Raw genomic sequence first — 23200 nt, forward strand, 5'->3', positions numbered from 1 at the left:
TAATGAGTGATGTTGAGCATCTTTTCATGTGTTTGTTAGCCATCTGTATGTCTTCTTTGGAGAAATATCTGTTTAGTTCTTTGGCCCATTTTTTGATTGGGTCATTTATTTTTCTGGAATTGAGCAGCATGAGCTGCCTGTATATTTTTGAGATTAATTCTTTGTCAGTTGCTTCGTTTGCTATTATTTTCTCCCATTCTGAAGGCTGTCTTTTCACCTTGCTTATAGTTTCCTTCATTGTGCAAAAGTTTTTAAGTTTAATTTGTTTATTTTTGCTTTCATTTCTATTACTTTAGGAGGTGGATCCTGCTGTGATTTATGTCAGAGAGTGTTTTGCCTATGTTTTCCTCTAGGAGTTTCATAGTTTCTGGTCTTACATTTAGATCTTTAATCCATTTTGAGTTTATTTTTGTGTATGGTGTTAGAAAGTGTTCTAGATTCATTCTTTTACAAGTGGTTGACCAGTTTTCCCAGCACCACTTGTTAAAGAGACTGTCTTTTCTCCATTGTATATTCTTGTGCAGGCAGATTCTTTACTGTCTGAGCCACCTGGGAAGCCCAAGAACACTGGAGTGGGTAGCCTATCCCTTCTCCAGGGGAACTTTCCAACCCAGGAATCGAACAGAGTCCCCTGCACTACCGGCAGGTTCTTAACCCGCTGAGCTACACAGGAAGCCCCCCAAAAAGGTACATAAGACCAACGAAATACACAACTGGAATGTGAATTCATTCTAGAAGACATCAATGGAGAGTACGATTAAAAAGAAAAAGCATTTAAAAAATACATACATTTAGGATTATGTTAAAGAAAAAAAATGGAATCACCATTATTAAAAAGTACAGTGGAACACCAGTATTTACTGAGATAGTTTAGCTAGTGATTTCCCACAACTAAAAAATATTTTGGTTAAGTTGAAAGTGCACATCACACACTGAGAAAGGTAAAAATAGATCCACACACACACACTATAGACTATCGATACAAACAAAATCCTAAAAGCTTCCAAGAGAGAGGCAGATCATGTCAGAAGGAATGACAATGAAAACGAAAGCTGACTGCTCTCCAGCAGCAGCTGGTGACAGTAAACAACGGCACAAAGCACCTAGAGTAAAGAACTGTCAACCCAGCATCTAATCCCAGGTAAAGCCTCATCCAAGAATGACGGCAAAACAAGGCATTCTATGGCATAAAAAGCTAAAACTCTACTATCCACAAATGCTCACAAAAGAACTATTTGAGAACAGACTTCAGTAGGAAGTCCAGCGAAACCAGAAGGAAATGTGTGCGACAAAGAAATGACAATTAGCAAAGAAAATTATGAAATGTCATTAAACTTACTGAAAAAATATTGTTAATTTTAAAAATTATAATCCAGTTACAACATGCAATTCAAAATTACCTGACATATAAAGACACAGTATAACATGACCCCTAGTCAAGAGTAAAGAGAACTTACTGGCCAAGTTACTCATTTTAACATTCTGTTGATAATAACGAAACCTACCTCATTGGCTTTCACACGCAAGGAACAACTCAGAGGTGTGCCAAATTTATAACAAGGACTGTGTTACTGTGACTATTAGCATTTTATTCTCCGTGCAGAGTGGAGGACTGGCACAGAGGAGGTGCTCAACACACATTTTCGAATGAATGAATAAATGAATGGTTAATTTGACTAAAAAATATTGCATACATTAATGGTATGACATTTTTAGAGTTCAGCATAGCTTATTGCTAAAAGCTAAATATAGACATAAATATATTCATCTAATGAAAACATCCTATTGAAGAAAAAGGGGAAGAAATAAATCTGACTTTATCTGTAAATAACACTACTTTAACAAAAGATAAACACAAAATAATCAGTAAAGTTAATAAGTGAATTTAAATACAGGTGCACGATACAGAATTACTATATAAAAGTATCTGCTCTATTTGTATATACTGGCAGCAAACACTAAAAAGATAAAATTTTAAAACAATTACATCTACAAAAGGACCAGAAAGCATAAAACATTTAAGAACTGAACAAAAGACATGTAGAATTTCTCAGCTGAAAATTACCAAACAATGATGGGGAAATTAAAGAAGATGTAAATAAATGGAGAGATACATCACATTTATGGACTAGAAGACTCAATATTATTAAGGCTACAATTCTCTCCAAATTGATCTCTAGAGTCAATGCAATCCAATTATACTCATGCTAGGAGGTTTCTATAAAACCGACAGGCTTATTCTAACGTTTGAAATAAACAGGATCTAAAATATGCAAAAGAAAGTACGAAAGAGAATACAGACGGAGGACTTACATCATTTGACCTCAAGATTCACCTAGCATAAACCTGAGTAATCAGGACAGTGTGGTACTGGCATTAAGAATCAACAAACAAATCAACGCAATGGATTCAGAAAGAGACCCAAAAGAGTCCCACACTTAGACAGTCACTTAACATTTTTACAGGAGTGCCAAACAGTCCCAAAGAGTGAGGAAGGTCTTTCTATCAACAGTGACAGAACTGGTATCCATTTGGAAAAGTCAACATTGATCTCTACCTCACACGATACATAAAACTCAACTGAAAATGAATCACAGTCCTAAACACAAAGATTAAATGTATAAAGCTTCTAAAAGAAAACGTGTAAAAGTATCTTACTTACACGGGGATAAAGCAAATACCTATTAGGACACAGAAAGCAAGAAGCACAAAATAACAAACTCGTAAGTCAGACATCAGCAAAATTAAACTCGCCCCAAAGACATAAGACAATCTAATTTTTATAAACGAACAAAAGATTTCAATAGACACTTCACAAAATATCACAGAAAACTGCAAATAAACACGAAGCACGTGGAAGCGCTGCACTGCAGTGACTACTGGTCACCACAGAAGGGAAATTAAACCCCACAGGGCACCAGCACACAGCCAGCAGGGTGGTGACAGTTTCAGACTGGCCACACCAGCACTGCCAAGAACTTGGCACAAGGATAACTTTCACACACTGCTGGTGGGAACGTACAATGGGGCAACTCCTTGGGAACACGGCTGGCAGTTTCTCGTACGTCTGAGTGGATGCTCACCCCTAGACCCTGCAGCTCCGCTCAGAAGAGAAACGAAGGCAACACGTGCACCTAGACACTTGTCTAACCATGCTCCTGAGAACTTTCTTCACAAAAGAGGAAAAACTCAAACAGCCCACGTATCTATCAACAAGTGAACGGATTCACAAACTGGCATGTTCTACTCAGAAATAAAATGGAAAATGAAGTACTGATACACACAACACAGATGACCTAAAAAATGCAATCCTGAATCAAAGAAATCGACAAAAGGGTCTACGCTCTGTGACGCCTTTTGCAGACACACCTCATTTTATTCAGCTTCACAGATACAGCTGTAAAACAGCTGTACAGTTGTAAAACAACCAAATGAAGGTCTGTGGCAACCCTGCGTCCACAAGGTCCGTCAGCACCGACTTTCGAGCAGCATCCGCTCACTTTGCGTCTCTATCACGTTTTGGGAATTCTTGTAATATTTCAACCATTTCCATTATTATTAGCATTTTTAGCAATTAAGTACTTTTAAATTAAGGGATATACTTTTTTTTTTGACATTATGTATTGCACAATGAACAGATGATAGTTTAATGTTAACATAACTCATTTGTACTGGGAAACCAAAAAATTCATGGGACTTGCTTTACTGTGATATTTGCTTCACTGTGGTGGTCTGAAACTGAACCTGCCATTTCTCCAAAGTCTGCCTGTATATGAAGCTCTGGAACTGGCAAAAGGAAAGCAATGGCACTTCTGAGACAGTGAGGACACGGCCTAACTGGGAAAGAGGAGGAGGAAACACTTCTACTCATCAAATGGTACACTTCAGACTTCACAGTACGTAACTTTTATGATAATTTTTAAAAGAGCAGTAAGCAAGTATCAAACTCTAGTTAACGCTACGCATGCCATAATCATTAGGACGTAAGTCTGCTTACTTCGAAATGCATTAAAAAATAAGATGGATGGCTGGGTGGACAGAGGAATGGGCAGATATGGGATACAGCAATTACAGTCAGTTCTGCTATTATCATGACATCTGAGTTCCTTAAAATCATTGCAGTATACAACATCATGCAATAAAAACCACAGTGCTTAAGGAGCAAATGGGTTTAAGAGCACAACATTCAAAAACTTCATCCTATCTTTTTTTAAAAAGGTAAAAATCCAATTAAAAACTACCAAAATTCAATAACAATGGTTTTACACACGCTGAATTGTCAATAAATACATAAATACTATAATAAATACGGCACCTTACACTGAGAAAGACCTAAAGGTTACTCGGGGAAGTTGGTGAAATAGAACTGAAGCTTGTGAGTTGAGAAGTGGTGGAAGGAGTTATTGGACAGGGGAGATTTGCAACACCAGATGTGCAGAGCTGTGGCTCACAACCAGGAGTGAACCAGGACAGCTGGCAGCTGTCTGAGGTGTTGCATGACATACAAAAACAAGCTCAAACTCAACAGCAGTGACAGAGTGAGAAGACTCGATGGACAAGAAGCTTACAGTGGTAGTATGTGCAGTAAGCCCCCTACATACGAATCTTCAAGCTGCGAACTTTGAGATGCAAACGTGCGTTCACATGTCCAGGCACGTAAGTTAGTTCATGTGTCTGGCGAACACGGCCGTGCTTCTGGGTACAGTATTGTTATGTCAAGGGTGCTCAGAAGCAAGCAGAAAAGCAGCGGTGACGTAGCTGGTACTGCTGAGAAGGAGCGATTGGTTACAATCTGTCAGAAAGCATCTGCGTCACCTGTAAAGGCTGATACCACCCCAACTATAACAACATTTTCAACGTGAGAGGTCTAAATACAACAACCAAAAGAAACTGACGGACTGAGTAAGAGAATAAGACCCACCAGTGCTGTCTACAAGAAACCTATTTTATAATAAAGACACAGACAGATTAACATGAAGGGATGCAGAGAGGTACACTGTGCTAATACTAATCAAAGGACAGCTGGACTAGTTATACTAGTTTCAAACAAAGCGGATTTCAGAACCAGGAAAATTATCAGGGATAAAGAGAAGCATTATGTGGGGTGTCAATTCTTGAAGAAGGCACAACAATTCTTAATGTTGATGCATCTAGTAACAAAATGTCACAAGATGTGAGGCAAAAACTGATAGAATTACCCAGAAAAACAGTCAAATCCACTATTATAACTGGAGACATCTGTAATTGGCAGACAGCAGGAGGAAAACCAGTAAGGATATAGAGAACACCATCAGTCAACTGGATTTCATTGACATCCACATCTAGAAACATCAGAATACACATTCTTTTCAAGTTCACAAAAAACATTGACCAGGAAAGATCAGATTCACATTTTAAAAACTGAAATAATACAAGGGATACTCTGAAACCAATAGTGCAGTTGAACAAGATATCAAAAGCTGAAAAATCTCCAATTATTTAGTGATGAAGCATCACACTGCTAAAGTCACAAAGAAGATTTCTCAAAAGAAATTTTAAAATATCTTAGACTAAATAAAAATGAAAACATAACTTATCAACATTTGTGGGATGCAGCTTAAAAAAGGTACTTCCAGGAAAATCTATAGTACTGAACATTATAATAATCTAAAATCAATAATTTATCCTTCTATCTTAGGAAATCAGTAATTAAGAAAAATAAAAGCCTAGGAAGAGAAGAAATAATAAAAATCAGAGCAGAAATCAATGAAATTGAAAACAGGAAACCTGAGGAAAAAAAAAACCCAAAAGCTGGTTCTTCACACTGTTAGTCATCAGGGAAAAGCAGTCAAAACCAGAGTGAGCTATCACATCACACCTGTCAGAACAGCCCTCATCAAAGACCCCAAATAACAAATACTAGCAAAGACGTGGAGCAAAGGGAACCTTTGTACACTGTTCATGGGAATGTAAATTGGTGTAGTCAATTAAAAATAGTTCTAAAAACAGACTACCATGTGATCCAGCAATTCCACTCCTGAAGACAATGAAAACACTGATTTTAAAAGATACATGCACCCTAGTGTTCACGGCAGCATTATTTCCAACAGCCAAGGTATGGAAGCAACTTAAGTGTCACACAAACAGATGAAGATGTGATCTCACACACACACACACAGCGCCATGCAGCCAAGAATTCTGCCCCTTGCAACAACATGGAGGACTTGCGGAGTAGTAGGCTCAGCGAAATAAGTCAGACAAAGAAAAACAAATACTATATGTTACCCTTATATATGGAATCTAAAATATAAAAGGAATAAATATCAGACCAGTCGCTCAGTCGTGTCTGACTTTTTGCGACCCCATGAATCTCAAGCACACCAGGCCTCCCTGTCCATCACCAACTCCCGGAGTTCACTCAGACTCACGTCCATCAAGTCAGTGATGCCATCCAGCCATCTCATCCTCCGTCGTCCCCTTCTCCTCTTGCCCCCAATCCCTCCCAGCATCTGAGTCTTTTCCAATGAGTCAACTCTTTGCATGAGGTGGCCAAAGTACTGGAGTTTCAGCTTTAGCACCATTCCTTCCAAAGAAATCCCAGGGCTGATCTCCTTCAGAAAGGACTGGTTGGATCTCCTTGCACTCCAAGGGACTCTCAAGAGTCTTCTCCAACACCACAGTTCAAAAGCATCAATTCTTTGGGGCTCAGCCTTCTTCACAGTCCAACTCTCACAGCCATACATGACCACAGGAAAAACCATAGCCTTGACTAGACGAACCTTTGTTGGCAAAGTAATGTCTCTGCTTTTGAATATGCTGTCTAGGTTGGTCATAACTTTCCTTCCAAGGAGTAAGCGTCTTTTAATTTCATGGCTGCAGTCACCATCTGCAGTGATTTTGGAGCCCAGAAATATAAAGTCTGACACTGTTTCCCCATCTATTTCCCATGAAGTGATGGGACTGGATGCCATGATCTTCGTTTTCTGAATGTTGCGCTTTAAGCCAACTTTTTCACTCTCCACTTTCACTTTCATCAAGAGGCTTTTGAGTTCCTCTTCACTTTCTGCCATAAGGGTGGTGTCATCTGCATATCTGAGGTTATTGATATTTCTCCCGGCAATCTTGATTCCAGCTTGTGTTTCTTCCAGTCCAGCATTTCTCATGACGTACTCTGCATAGAAGTTAAATAAACAGGGTGACAATATACAACCTTGACGTACTCCTTTTCCTATTTGGAACCAGTCTGTTGTTCCATGTCCAGTTCTAACTGTTGCTTCCTGACCTGCATACAGATTTCTCAAGAGGCAGGTCAGGTGGTCTGGTATTTCCATCTCTTTCAGAATTTCCCAGTTTATTGTGATCCATACAGTCAAAGGCTTTGGCATAGTCAATAAGGCAGAAATAGATGTTTTTCTGGAACTCTCTTGCTTTTTCCATGATCCAGCGGATGTTGGCAATTTGATCTCTGGTTCCTCTGCCTTTTCTAAAACCAGCTTGAACATCAGGAAGTTCACGGTTTACATATTGCTGAAGCCTGGCTTGGAGAATTTTGAGCATTACTTTACTAGCGTGTGAGATGAGTGCAATTGTGTGGTAGTTTGAGCATTCTTTGGCATAAATATTATAACAAAACATAAACAGACTCACAGATACAGAAAACAAGATAAAGGTAGAGGATTAAGAGGTATAAACTACTATGTATACACTAAATAAGCCACATGGACATACTGTATAGCAGAGGAAGTATAGCCAATATTTCATAGTAATTTAAATGGAGTATAACCTATAAAAATACTCAATCACTACGTTGTACATCTGAAACTAATACAATACTGTAAAGCAACTATACTTCAATCAATAAAGAGGAGGACTGGAAAGATTCCCACCCTGCCCCTCAGCAAAGAAACCTCAAGGCTGGTTATCCAAAAAACTCAACAAAAAGATTCTAGGAAAGCGGGAAGGGAAGATCCAAAAGAGGCTAGTAATTAATTCCATTACTGCTCACCACTGCTCACAACAGAGAATATCTTTAAAGAGGAGACTACAGCTATTACTATAAAGTAATTTTCTAAATGTAAAAATATACTAATGCCCCACCTTTAAAAAAAAAAAAAAAAAGGCAAACAGACCACATCATAATAAAAAAACCAAAATTCAAATGTGACGAAAATGTTTACAGTTTCCTTTCACTCCTATTTCCACCTAACCACTTCCCCGTATCTACAGGCAATTAGTGTCACCAGTGACTTGTGAGATCCATTCATAGTCTTCTCTGGCATATTTGCTTGTAAGTTCAAAAGGAAATAATAGAAAAAAACAAGAATCAGTGAAAATGGTTACCTATGGGGGAAGACCAGGGTCAAGGGGGCCTTCTGTGAAGGGCCTTCTTGTACAGTTTTAATTTGTGAACAAACAATGTAAATGTTCAGATGTGTTATTTAAACCAAAATCAAAAAGAAAAAAGCAATCCCTATAAATGAAGATAAATGTAAACAAGTGAAACTAATAAATGTCAATTGGTGTGAAACTGTAAAAAACCACGTGGTATTCAACATTCTTTTAGTAACAGTATTGGTATGTTCATTCAGAAATGTATACTTATGTTCTAGGACAAAGCAAATCATGTCAATAGGATTAGAAACAAGATTTTCAGAGTAAGAAAAGAGAGATTCAAGTGTAAAATTGGAGAATTAAAACTGGTTTGGAAACTCTGACCTTGAAGTGCATTTAGGAAAAAAAAAAAAAGTATTCCTGGATGGACAGATCTGGGATAAAGCAAATAGAGCAAAATCCTAACTCTAAAATTAAGGTGGCATGTGAGTGTTCACTGTATTAACTTTTCTTGACACAAGGAAAGCTGCTGAGATTCCGCACCATCTAAATCACAGAGAGGGCAGCCCTAGGATGAGGGACAACTCCTTGCCAGCCTCTGCTTCTATCCCAAACAGTTACTACTCTGTCATCACTTTAAATATCTCAATGGCCCTCCTGAAAAACCTATCCAAGTGCCAAATCACCCACAGAAAATCAGAAGGTCCAGGACTAACACATCACGTCTCTCTATTCTGGAACATTTACTTTTATGTAAGTGATTTCAGCAGTAGGCAAACAGCAAGCATGCAATATATCTGAAATAAACATAAATGGACTGGTTACAAACTGTTTTCTGATTCTGTATAACTGAAATATGACTAAATAATAACATATTCATTACGACAAAGCTATACTACCTTAACAGGCTTCCCTGGTGGCTCTGTGCTCAAGAATCCGCCTGTTAATGCAGGCGACTTGGGTTTGATCCCTGGGTAGGGAAGATCCCCTGCAGAAGGAAATGGCAACCCACTCCAGTGTTCTTGCCTGGAGAGCTACAGTCATGGAGCCACAAAGAGTCAGACACGATTCAGGGACCAAACACGAACAACAAATACAACCTGAATGCTATATTGAAAGACTGTGGGTGTCTTCAAGACACTATCAAAAGGGGATTTTCTCTCAATTTTTAATTAAACTCATATTAAGTATAGGTAGTGGTATACACGATTCGCATATATCTTAAACCAAATTTTCATTCTTAGACTAATGTTAAAATTTGTTTAAATAGAAGGAAAAAAGGCAGAATATATCCGAATATATCCCCAAATATCAACTGTAGTTTAGTATGAGTGGTAGGACTGAAAATGCTCCTTAAAGTAGTTATGCTTTTTTCTCCTTCACAGGATTTGTCTGATTTTCTCTTTTGCATAAGAAGACACCAGCAGGGGACCTCCTTGGTGGTCCGCTGGTTAAGACTCCAATAGGCTTCCAATGCAAGGGAGGGGTTTGATTCCTGATCAGGGAATTAAGATCCCACATGCTGCATGCAATGACACACACACACACACACACACACACACACACACACACACATTCCTTGGAAGAATACATTACCTTACTACTGGAGAAAATGTTCTTTAAAAAAATCCACATGCATTTGCTGGACATAAAATAAGAGATGGAGCAGGCATAGAGTTGACTTGGGATTTCAACAACACTGAAGACAGATAACCAACTCAAGAATAATTTAAGAAACGTGGTGGTTATATATCTCTCGGGCACTTTTCCCACATTCACTAGGCACTTGTTAAATAATACTTTCTTCCTCACCATCAAAAATGCAGCTCCCAAGCATCTTTGGTGGTTTCAAAATGTAGGAAAGTATCCAAAACCCAAGCTTCCCCTTGTCCCATTTTATAAACACCAACAGCTATACTCTGCACGTGCCACAGGGCTGGGATGTGCAGAGGAAAAGCTGTTCTTCCTGCCGCCTGCACCCAGGCCCTTGTTCTGTGCCCGACACTGTTCTGAGCACTGAGGACGCACGAGTGAAAAAACCATCCCCAAAGCCCTCCTCCCCCTCCTCATGCAGGCCCTTTGTCACTGGCACACCCTGCCTGGCAGCTCCAGGAACGCCACCGCAGAAATCCCACCACAGAAATCCCACCACGCCTCTTCTCAAACTTCACGAGAAGCAGCAATCCTCAAATGTCTCCATCCTGCCTACTTTTCTGCTGGCTCTTTACTGATTTCATTTCTCCTTCACCCAGCCTGAACTAAAACTGTCCGTTTGAAAGTTCCTTCACCAGTAAACCTCAACTACTACAACTGTTCTTCTAACTTCCTAAACTGTAATTTTCCATTCTGCATCAATCATGCAATTCAACTTTCCTCCCCGGCCAGCTGAGTACAGAGTGAAAAATAATGTTACATATGTAAATTGCTGTCACAACAAATTCATGGTTTTAGATCTCACAGTTCAACATTTTTACTTCTCTGATCAATGTATATTTACTAAGTAACTATGTGTGGGACAACAGAGATTAAGTTGTGAAAAAGACAAAAGTCTGTGCTCTAGTGGAGCCCACACTCTGACAAGGAAGACAGATCTTACATAAATAATTATGAATATGATGAAATGCTATGACGGGGGGTAGAAGTGCTATGTAATCAGATAAAACAGGAGTCTAACCTAGTTTGGAGGTGCAAAGGCTGTCAAGACAGGCTCCCCAAAGCAGAGATGTTTCTGTTCTAATCAACTGCATATTCCAGCCCACATTCCTAACTTATATTTAACCCCTCAACCCCACTCCATCAGCAAAGGAGCTTGTTTCCTCAACTTGCCTTGGATTCCCCGGAGATTCCCTCTCCTTAATTTACACATATGACCAAGCTTCTCCTGCCCAAGCAGAAGTTGAACTCATTTTTCTAGAGAGTAATTTGGCCATTGCATCATGTATCTAAAAGTGTACATACTCCTTCTTTTGACACATTAATTCTACTTCAAAATAGATGATACTTCAGGAAAAAAATAAAGCAAAAAGAAGAAAGATGACCAGAGCTTTTAATCTTATAGCAAAAGGCTTACACCTGTAAGTAGGTTAAAAAATACATAGTAAGTAAGTCAATAATAAAAATAGGCTATAAAACTGTTTAAGGAAGACTAGAGCTGTGTAATAAAAGTGTATATATAAACACTGGAAGGAAACAAGTTGAATCATTAATAGAATTTATACAAGATGTAATTTTCTTCCTGTTTTTCTGAAGGGACAGAAAATGACTATTTCCCATAATAGCCACACAGCTAGGCAGCCCTCTGGCTCCATTAACTCCGTCCCGTACTCTAACTTTCTAACACACTGCACTCACTCCCACCCCAACTTTAAGGAATTTGCTACAACAAGGATTAACCACCTCCACAGTGACCGACCAGCAGACACTTCAGTTCTCCTTTTAACTGACCTCCTTGGCTTCTAACACCCAGGACTCTCCACGACCTTCGTTCTGACTCTGACCATCCCTATTCAGAATTCTTAGCTATTAACACCCTTCTACATTTCCTATAAATGTGGTGATTCAGATGTCCATCCTCCAACCTCCTCTTTTTTACGCCACATACTTGGATGATCATATCAATCCTCATGGCTTCAACAACCTACATTCTGATAACTCCAAAATCCACTGACAGCTTTTCTCTCTCCTAAATCCCATTTATTTTTAGTCAAAGCCCTACTATTAATTCATCATCTGGATGTCTCACACTGTTCCCATTATCTGCAATTTCAAAGCTCCATTTCCCTCCAGTATTCTTTATTATATTCAGTCACAGCACCATCTATCTAATTGACTGTCCCAGTCACCACCCTTCATTCTTTGCTTTTTAACAGCTACCCTTACTATTCCCACTTCCTAATCAAGCCTTTTCGTTTTCTTTAAAGTCCTAAAGAGCTAACAAATCCATTTATTTTTGTCACTAACGCCACCACACAGATTAAGCCAATTCAAAATCATAATGGCCCAACTGATCCTGTGTCTCTCAGACCTCTCTTTTCTGTATCAGAGGAACTGTCCCAACATGCAAATCCAATCGTTATCATTCCCCATTAAAACTGCCACAAACCTTCGTGTTTCTCTTTCTCCATCGGCAACAGCAGCATCAAGCATTTGCAGCAGGCACTGCAATAGCTGCTTTACCTGAACTATTTACAATCCTATGAGGTTGGCACTGTTTCCATTTTACAGAAAAGGGGAAAAAAGTTTGTCAAAAAGTACAAGGACACAGAGCTAGTAAGTGGCAGAAAAGTGAAAGTGATGTAGTCGCTCAGGCGAATCCAACCCTCTGTACCCCATTAACTGTAGGCCAGCTGGCTCCTCTGTCCATGGGATTCTCCAGGCCAGAGTGGGTTGCCATGCCCTCCTCCAGGGGATCTTTCCTACCCAGGGATCGAACCCAGGCCTCTCACGTTGCAGGCATTCTTTACTGTCTGAGCCACCAGGGAAGCCCTGGTTAGTGGCAGAGCCAATATCCAAATCTCCATCTTTCTAATCCCAAAGTACTTCACTGTATTTTAGCAAAAGTAACTAAATCAGCTTCTAAAGCAGCTATTTGTCTTTGAAAACTCTGCTCAGGGACGAACTCTGGAGGGATTCCTAGGAAACCGGTCTAAGGAGGGTGAGCAGGTGGCTGAAGGACAGGGAAGTGAGAGAGACTTGTGTTCGGCTTTCTTCCTCTTCCGTAACTACATGCACACTTTCTAGAGGCTTCCTTGATTGCCACCCCATCTTCCAACAGAGCTGGTCACTTTCTCCACCACACTTCTCTACTTTGTTCATACAGCTATTATTATAATGTTATAATGTGTTACCATGCTCATTTCTCATCTTACCGACACATGTCTGGAAGGCAGGGACCCAGTCTCGGCCAACACATCCTTGAAAACCCTAGGTTCCTAGCACAGTAGCTGGTACATAAGAGGTGCCCAACAAGGGCAACTACCTCTTCTTCCTCTATTTTTTTTAACCTCTATCACAATTCAATCCTAGGCAACACCCTCAGAGCCTCACTCCCATCTCTGGCTCTTTTCCACATTGTATCCCCTCCCCACCCAGTACTGTTTTTCTAAACAGATAAAATATCACTGCCTGATTCAAGAAGGCTGAAGGCCCCCTTCTATCTACAGAGTATTCGCCCACAGAGCTATCATCAAGGCTCTCCAACACCCGATTTCAACTCCGCTCACACTTCTGTAAACTCTTCACTATAAGCCCTCAAGTCGCCACCAACACTGGGTCAGGTACCTCAGCCAAAGACACCAAATGGTTCCATTCCTCCCACTTGGCACAGTCTGGAATATTCTTCCCCAACAAAGTGTCTCAAATTCTAACTCATTTTCTAAGGCCTATCAAATACTATTTCCTTTATAAATCTGTTTCCTGGAGCTAGAATCATCATCTCCTCAGTTTTCCCATATTGTCGCTCATTCCTTAAGTACTTAATATATTATGTCTTCATCTAGAGTTATTCGCACATACCTGCTCCCTGCCCTGCACCACTGTCCCCTCCATATACTGAACTCTGTATTCCTTGAGGACAGGAACCCACATTTGGTTCACTTAAGGCATTCACTGGGCTTCTGCTGCCAGGCTCTCTACTAGAATCCAGGGAGAAGGCAGAGACAAATAAGTTCTTATTTAAACTCACTCAGGTGCTGAGAGTGCCTGATACACCATATATCACTCTTGTTCAATTCATTAAATTCACTATGTTAATAAATATATCGCTCATTTGATGTCTTTTTCACAGTTTCCGTCTGCGTTTCCCTTTACTGCTATCACCAACAGAAACTAGAAGAAAAGACCTTTTAAAGCTAGGTGGGGAAAAAAGACCTTTGATTTCTTTTCTGCTCCCCCAGGAAATAATCCAGAAAAGTCAGGAAGCACAGAAGGAATGTTCTGAAGACTACATTTTATTATCAGCAGAATTTAGGAACAGAACAGAGACTGGATTACTTGCTGATTTCTCCTGAATCACACTGGCAGAATGGCATCAATATTTTGTTTGAAGAGCTAAAAATATCACACTCATAATAAATTATTCTAAAAATTTCCAAATAAAAATTTTATTATCGCTCACATTTATAATTAACTTTATCTCCACTGTCTCTATTAGTATGCATAATTTAAAACCTGAATGAAATTCCTGAACTGAAAGTACATTCATGAGACAAAGTCTATTAAAATTCATCTTGACTGTCAATAAGAATTAACAAGAACATAAAGTAAATATATACCCTTTAAATATGTCTCCTAAAACATGATTTTATGCAGATAATGTGACTTAATTTTCTGGTTGCAAAATGTGTTAGAAATTCATTTTTAAATTAAACAATCTAGACTGGTGATTTTGTCGTAATAAAGTAAGCTTATTTTGCTGAACATACAAAAAAAATTACGTTTAAATGAAAATAAACATTTAAATGAGATTGAAAATAAATGAAAATCCAAGGCAGAAAGCAAAACATATTGTTTTATTCAATAAGAGGAGCTTCCTTCAAGCCTCACTTCTTAGGCAATGAAGAAATACAAGTCATAATCATCACAGTCATAGTCCTAATTTTCCAAGGCAACCTAGAAATCACGCATTTTACAAATAAACCGAAGAGCAATTCATACCCAACTCCTGCCACTTTATGAAAAAACCTGCTACAATGACAATTTCTCTTAAGAAAACTGCCATCTTGGATCCAAATACTTATTTATCTTGGATAAACACACTGTTTAAAAAAAGTCAATTTTAAATTAAATATAATAAACTCTCAGATGAACATAAATCACTGCAAATGAAAGAAAACTGACAGCTGCTCTTTCTGGTTAAATCTTCACAACAATGTCAGGATTTTAGGAAGGAATTCTTGTATCTCTTGATAACAGTTCAATGTATCTCCAGAAAGACCTTACTTGGCCAAAATAAGCTACATGACTTGCTTTTGTTCCATAAATGAACTGTTTGTTCTTCGCTTCCAAAAGCACTGGGTTGGACCTAAAACTGCAGTCAGAAAGATTACCAGAAATAAACAAAATCAGACCAAAAAACCAATGGTTTTCACCAAGAAGAAGAGATAAGAAAGCCTTCTTCAGCGATCAATGCAAAGAAATAGAGGAAAACAACAGAATGGGAAAGACTAGAGATCTCTTCAAGAAAATCAGATATACCAAAGTAACATTTCATGCAAAGATGGGCTTGATAAAGAACAGAAATGGTATGGACCTAACAGAAGCAGAAGATATTAAGAAGAGACGGCAAGAATACACAGAAGAACTGTACAACAAAGATCTTCACGACCCAGATAATCATGATGGTGTGATCACTGACCTAGAGCCAGACATCCTGGAATGTGAAGTCAAGTGGGCCTTGGAAAGCATCACTATGAACAAAGCTAGTGGAGGTGATGGAATTCCAGTTGAGCTATTCCAAATCCCGAAAGACGATGCTGTGAAAGTGCTACACTCAATATGCCAGCAAATTTGGAAAACTCAGCAGTGGCCACAGGACTGGAAAAGGTCAGTTTTCATTCCAATCCCAAAGAAGGGCAATGCCAAAGAATGCTCAAACTACCGCACCATTGCACTCATCTCACACGCTAGCAAAGTAATGCTCAAAATTCTCCAAGCCAGGCTTCAGCAATATGTAAACCGTGAACTTCTTGATGTTCAAGCCGGTTTTAGAAAAGGCAGAGGAACCAGAGATCAAATTGCCAACATCCGCTGGATCATGGAAAAAGCAAGAGAGTTCCAAAAAAAACATCTATTTCTGCCTTATTGACTATGCCAAAGCCTTTGACTGTGTGGATTACAATAAACTGTGGAAAATTCTGAAAGAGATGGGAATACCAGACCACCTGACCTGCCTCTTGAGAAATCTGTATGCAGGTCAGGAAGCAACAGTTAGAACTGGACATGGAACAACAGACTGGTTCCAAATAGGAAAAGGAGTACGTCAAGGCTGTATATTGTCACCCTGCTTATTTAACTTATATGCAGAGTACATCATGAGAAACGCCGGACTGGAAGAAACACAAGCTGGAATCAAGATTGCTGGGAGAAATATCAATAACCTCAGATATGCAGATGACACCACCCTTATGGGAGAAAGGGAAGAGGAACTCAAAAGCCTCTTGATGAAAGTGAAAGTGGAGAGTGAAAAAGTTGGCTTAAAGCTCAACATTCAGAAAATGAAGATCATGGCATCTGGTCTCATCACTTCATGGGAAATAGATGGGGAAACAGTGGAAACAGTGTCAGACTTTATTTTTCTGGGCTCCAAAATCACTGCAGATGGTGACTGCAGCCATGAAATTAAAAAGACGCTTACTCCTTGGAAGGAAAGTTATGACCAACCTAGATAGCATATTCAAAAGCAGAGACATTACTTTGCCAACAAAGGTCCATCTAGTCAAGGCTATGGTTTTTCCTGTGGTCATGTATGGCTGTGAGAGTTGGACTGTGAAGAAGGCTGAGTGCCGAAGAATTGATGCTTTTGAACTGTGGTGTTGGAGAAGACTCTTGAGAGTCCTCCCTTGGACTGCAAGGAGATCCAACCAGTCCTTTCTGAAGGAGATCAGCCCTGGGATTTCTTTGGAAGGAATGATGCTAAAGCTGAAACTCCAGTACTTTGGCCACCTCATGCAAAGAGTTCACTCATTGGAAAAGATTCTGATCCTGGGAGGGATTGGGGGCAAGAGGAGAAGGGGATGACAGAGGATGAGATGGCTGGATGGCATCACTAACTTGATGGACATGAGTCTGAGTGAACTCCGGGAGTTGGTGATGGACAGGGAGGCCTGGTGTGCTGCGATTCATGGGGTCGCAAAGAGTCGGACACGACTGAGCGACTGATCTGATCTGATACAGGCGGTAGGTGCTGTTTCTCATCTATCCATTTGTTCATTCATATGAGGGCCCACTAAAAATAAAGCCCTGGAATACAGAAATATAAAACAGTCCCTTATCCTTGGATCAATAAGTGACAATTACAGCAGTATAGGTACTATAACTTGCCTGCCCTCAAAGGAAAGGAAGCAAGATAAAGGCACGATCTTATTTTGGGAAAGAGAAAGTGCCACCAAAATAACGTACCTGTAAACTAGGAACAGAAGAGTACTAAATTAGCTAATAAGCTTGGCAAATGGGGAAAGGGACAAGAGAAATTCATTTTTTTACTTTCTCGCCAGGTTGATGGTTAACCGCTCTATCCAAAACTTGATTCCCTTTCTCCTCTCTCCCCACTTCCCCTCCAGAATGAGACGTATCAGAAAAAGGGAGAATGAAACCCAGGAGGTCCTTGTGAGGTCTTCCCGGGCACGAAAGCCCTTCCATGTGTCCTGAATTCCGAAGAGCAGATTCAAGCAGTTACTAATTAGGGAAGTGAGGGAATGCAGAAACAAACAAAAAGTGGTCATTCAAAAAAAGTAATGACAGCTTGCTAGTTCAGTGACAAAACAGAGCCGCAGTCTCCCTCAAGGGATACACACAACAATCTGACGAGTATCTCTGAGTTGTTCTGTGGAAACTAAGACCTCCCCCAGCCCTCCCAGGAGGTGGATGGGGACTATGTGCTGACCCTGGACAGGCTGGAACCAGAAGGCTGATGATTAAGATTCCCAAAGCATCACCCGTTATCTCAGCACAGCTGCAGAAAGCCCGCAGGCTGAGCATACACCCTGAGCCCTCACCTCTAATGCTGCCTTTAGAAAACCTCCCCGGAAGCCAATGCGGAGTTTGGTCTTGGGGTGTAAGCCGCCCATCCTCCTGGCTTGGTGCTCGCACTCATCACTGGTCTTCACCACAACCCGGTGTCGGCAGTCTGGCATTGCTGGGTGCTGGGCAAGTGGACCCCAGTTTGGTTAGGTAACATTTTCTAACCTAAAGTGTATCCCATCCCTCTCCTGTCAGGTCACTTTATATTGATTCGGCTCTGTTTAACACCCTACTTTCTGTCTTCTGGGGCTTGCCTCTCGAAGCCCAAGCTGGCAGGAAAGTGGGAATGGAGAGAAACTGGGTGCCCCACTTTGAGCCCCCCCCACCGTAGCTCAGGAAAGAGAGGAGAAATAAGGACCTTAAATTTAATCAGGGTGAAGGCTAAAATGAGACTTGCCCTAAGAAGCACTGCATTCAATTGTGCTCGTCAGTTCAGTATTCTTAAGTATACGTTACGTCCTTGCTTAACCATGTCCATAGTTGACAAGAAATTAATTTAAAATTAAAAGAATTATTAAGTTTGTTTAAAAAAAAAAAAAAACAGGGCAGATGAGAATTAGTGATTCTTCAACATCATTGGTCCTCAGGGAAAGGTCAGTTAAAATCACAAGAAACCACTAGGTACCTATTAGAACGGCAGCAAATTCAAGACAAACAAACAAATGACCCTGACAATACCAAGGGCTTCTGAGGAGGCACACCCCCGGGACTCCACACCCTGCTGGTGGGCATGGCAGCCAGCACAGCCACACTGCAAAACAGCCTGGCAGTTTCTTACAAAGTTAAAAAGACACTTAACGAACGACCCAGCCATCCCATTCCTGTGTATTTACCCAAGTTAAGTGAAAACTCACGTTTATGCAAAAACCGATACATAAATGTTTCTAGCGGCTATATTCCTAGTTGTCAAAAAAACTGGAAATAATCTGATGTCCTTCAACTGAAGAGTGAGTAAGGACACTGTGGTTGGTTCCTCCATACAACCAGCGATAACAAGAACCGATCTACCAATACATACAACAATAGGGATGAATTTCATATGCAGTACACTAAGTGAAAGATGTCGGGCTTTAAAGGATACTATACTCTTTACACTACATGACTCCATGTATATATCATCCTAGAAACAGCAAACTATAAAGGAAGAAAACAAATCAGTGGTTGCCAGGGGCTGGAGATGGGCAAAGGTTGCCTGAAAAGGGATATGGAGGAATCTGGGTATTGGTGGGTGATGGAAATGTTTTATATACTGATTGTGGTGATGGTTACAAGACTGTACAGATCTGTCAAAACTCATAGACCTGCATGCTAAAACAGTTTAAGATTTATTACATGTAAAATATACCTAGTTTTAAAAATGAAAGAAATTCTGGCCACAGAAAGATGAGACTAAAAAATCAGCAAGGCATTAGTCATACATCATGCAGGATCCTAAGAAGTTTTAGATTTTACTCTCAAAGTAACCAGTGTATTAAACAATCTTAAGGGAGGGACAGACACTTCAGTTCTGTATCAGGAGGAAGGTGGACGAGTTATAGACTGGAGTGAGAGCGAAACAGGGAGCGCCCGGGGCGTCTCAGTCCCTCAGGGCACAAAGGACCGACACCTGACGGGCAGGGCAGAGACTGTCGTGGACAGAGAAAGTTAAAGGCAGGAAATGCGCAAGTTTCTAGCAACAGTGAAACCATGAGCCAGGCCACGGTTGAGAAAAAGATTTTAAATAAGCTAAATTTAAATGCCTATGGGACATTCAAATACAAACATCTGGTCCAGAGCTCAAGGGAATATCCTGAGATGCAGTTTCAGATTTGAGACTCGTCAGGGTACTGGCAGCCATGAAAATATAAGGTCAAGCTTATGCAGAGTATGTAGAATTAAAGGTAAAGAGAATTCTGGGAATTATCCTGAGCAATACCAGTGTTATGGAGCTAATGATATAATTTGAAGTATAAAAGAACTGGGTGAGTATGCAGCAGTAGAACTAGCAATGGTTACCATTACATGCCATTTCAATCTGGGGTCTCTCAACCACTTTACACTTAGCTTCTCTGATTTTATCTTTGGCTTGATCACCCTGGGAAAACTGAAGTAGTTAAAAAGTTACTGTTGAATCCAAGGCTTCACTTTGTACTTTCCATATTGCTGACGTTGATAATGTTCAGCAAATGAAGAAAAATAATCTACTGAACACACTTATTTAGTCAATTAAACCCTAAGAAGCACTGCTGCTGCTGCTGCTAAGTCGCTTCAGTCGTGTCCAACTCTGTGCGACCCCATAGACGGCAGCCCACCAGGCTCCCCCATCCCTGGGATTCTCCAGGCAAGAACACTGGAGTGGGTTGCCATTTCCTTCTCCAATGCATGCAAGTGAAAAGTGAAAGTGAAGTTGCTCAGTCGTCTCCGACTCTTAGCGACCCCATGGACTGCAGCCTACCAGGCTCCTCGGTCCATGGGATTTTCCAGGCAAGAGTACTGGAGTGGGGTGCCACTGCCTTCTCCCTAAGAAGCACTAAAAGGGGTGAAATGATTCACTCCAAATACAGGTAAAGTTACACATTCTAGTAACTTCACCTTGAGAGCTGGACAAACAACTCTAGAGATGTTTTAAAGGATCTCTGATACCACAATGAATTTATCAGGAAATACCACAGGACCGATCCAATGAGTCTATATAATCAGCTCTCATTCAGAGAGAGGTAAGCACCGAAATTCCCTGTGAAGTGTCCTCAAAATGTCCATCATGTCCAAGGTCTACACCTGAAAATACTGATTAAGGAATTTTGGGGGTAAGACCCAAACTACTGTATTTTTATTAGTCCCTTAAGTGACTCTGCTGTGTATACACACACAGAGTGGTGTGTATACTGTGTGTACACATCACAGGTGTGTACTCTGCTGTGTGCACACCACACACCACTGAGCCCAAGTTGAAAAGCAAAACCAGACAATGGCTTTAAAAGTTAGTTCCAGCAGCTACATGAAGTTGTCAACTGGAACCTTCTACACTATATCTTAATCCTTGCAACTAGCTGAGAGTGTACTAACATACATTTCCCTGACCTCAACCTAAAATTCTGAGTCTCTACCCCTATTAAATATCTGTGAATCACCTTTTGGTTTTGGTTAACTATCTTTGAGAGGATTTAACTTCTCAGTGGAATTCAGAAAATGGCAGTGTAAGAAAGGCATGGAAAATGAGTCATTAACTTTCTATTGTTTTATTCCAATTCTCCGTTTTAACAAGAAACCTACCAGAAAAATCTGGTAATTTTATCAACTCAAGTGTTAACTTCAATGAGTATTAAAGCAGAACCAGATAAAACCTGCTATACTAGAATATTCAGATTCCACTCTTTCAATTACCAAAATTTTCCAAAAAATTCAAATTTCTCAATTACATCATAAACGGTTATGAATGAAAACAAAAATAATTACCCGTAAACAGATTTTTCCCACCAAAATTTACACTTACCCATCTCTTCCCTTACTGACAATTTTTACTTCAAAGTAATAAATCCCACAGGCTGCTGGTATTGGATGCGTGGCACGAACTGACGCTGCATCTTTTGGGGTTTTGCCATGACCTGCATCAGGAACAGGAAGAAAGACAATCAAGACAGATATTCAAATGAAAATCTTAACTCAGGAACGAACACAGCTTTTGAATGATATATGCATTTCTACTCTCATCAGTACAAATAACCAAAGATTCAGTACCACACTAATCACAATTAATCCAATATGCAAAACAGCACAAGTTAAACATGGAACTCTTCACAGTTACTAGTTTTGGTGAAATTTCAGAATCTAATAAGTACGTTGAACCTAGTAATCCTTTTTGCAAATTAAAAAAAATATTTTAAGGTAAACAATACTTTTAAGAGACAAAAGGATACACTTTAAGAACATGATGAGAATGAGATTCATTTTATTATATCTAAATTTGCATATCACTTGTAAAATTCCTAAACAACACATTTTTGCCAAATGACCTTTTTAAACCAGAAGCATCTATATCATTGACATATACAATTAGACTGAATTGGTGAAACAGCTTTCTTACTTTAAGAATTTACAAAGCTGTTCTTTGACATACTTTGATCATTAATTCTATACAGAGGCTGATCCATAAAAGCTCTGTGGTCAATCACGGCCTACCGAGAAGCGTATCTGCCCTCCAGTTGTCTTTTCTTTTTTAAGAAAGGAAATGAATATACCATACTATTGCTGACAAAACCAGACAATGGCTTTTAAACTTTTACATATTAGCTATTCCTCAATCTAATCGCAGAGAATTTTATTCACTAATATCACATCCCCCACTATGTCTATCACCCAAGACACAAATTATCTTGAAAGCTAGCCTGTGAACAAAACCATGTGAGCAAGACAAAATATGCCCAAATATGCCCATAAAACCACCAGAAGAGTACAGACAGAAGCTGAAGCAGCATGTCAGAAAGTACTCAGAGTGAATGAGACAAGCCCACAATCCCCAAAAGAGCTGATGAGAAATAAAGCTCTAAGTCATTACTCAGGTGTTCCAGTTAGATATGCCTCACCCAGTACAGTCATTAATCTTGCAGTCACACTATACCACTACCTTCATGGGTAGCAGAATTCCCCTTCTTAAATTTAACATGATTGTTTTAAAATTAAACCCTTCTTTTAAGTCAAAAACTATATTGGCTATACAATAACCATCACACATCAATGAGATCACATCTTTTCTTACCATATGCTCTGTCAAATTATCAATGCATGTCCTATCATTAAACAGTTGAGTGTACACTTGCAGTGCAAATTAGCACTTGGTCACATGGCCTAAAAGAAGCTGAATGAACTCAGCCACTCTCGTCTACTACCATTCATAGGGGTCTTAAGTATACATATTATGGACACAAGTTTTCAGCCCAGGGGACAACTGAGAGGTGATAAACTTAGCTAGGAAGATAACAATGGAAGTGGCAATGTACAGATGCTGATAAAACTGCTTTAGCATAAGTAGGTAATATTTACACTGAGCTAAGTGCAAGAAAAATGTAACAGCACAACCAGTCCATTCTGAAGGAGATCAGCCCTGGGATTTCTTTGGAAGGAATGATGTTAAAGCTGAAACTCCGGTACTTTGGCCACCTCATGCAAAGAGTTG

At 39.8% G+C, this 23200-nt stretch overlaps 1 protein-coding gene across 1 annotated transcript in view; it reads right to left on the bottom strand.

Annotated features, from left to right (window-relative positions):
* RANBP9 (RAN binding protein 9) overlaps positions 1-23200 on the bottom strand; it is a 72931-nt gene that overhangs the window by 36650 nt on the left and 13081 nt on the right. The window contains 1 exon segment of the mRNA XM_070361008.1: positions 21521-21632. Within this exon segment, the coding sequence (XP_070217109.1) occupies positions 21521-21632 (112 nt within the window).

Source organism: Bos mutus, chromosome 23 (assembly GCF_027580195.1).
Source record: "Bos mutus isolate GX-2022 chromosome 23, NWIPB_WYAK_1.1, whole genome shotgun sequence".
In the NCBI taxonomy this organism is placed as follows: Eukaryota; Metazoa; Chordata; class Mammalia; order Artiodactyla; family Bovidae; genus Bos; species Bos mutus.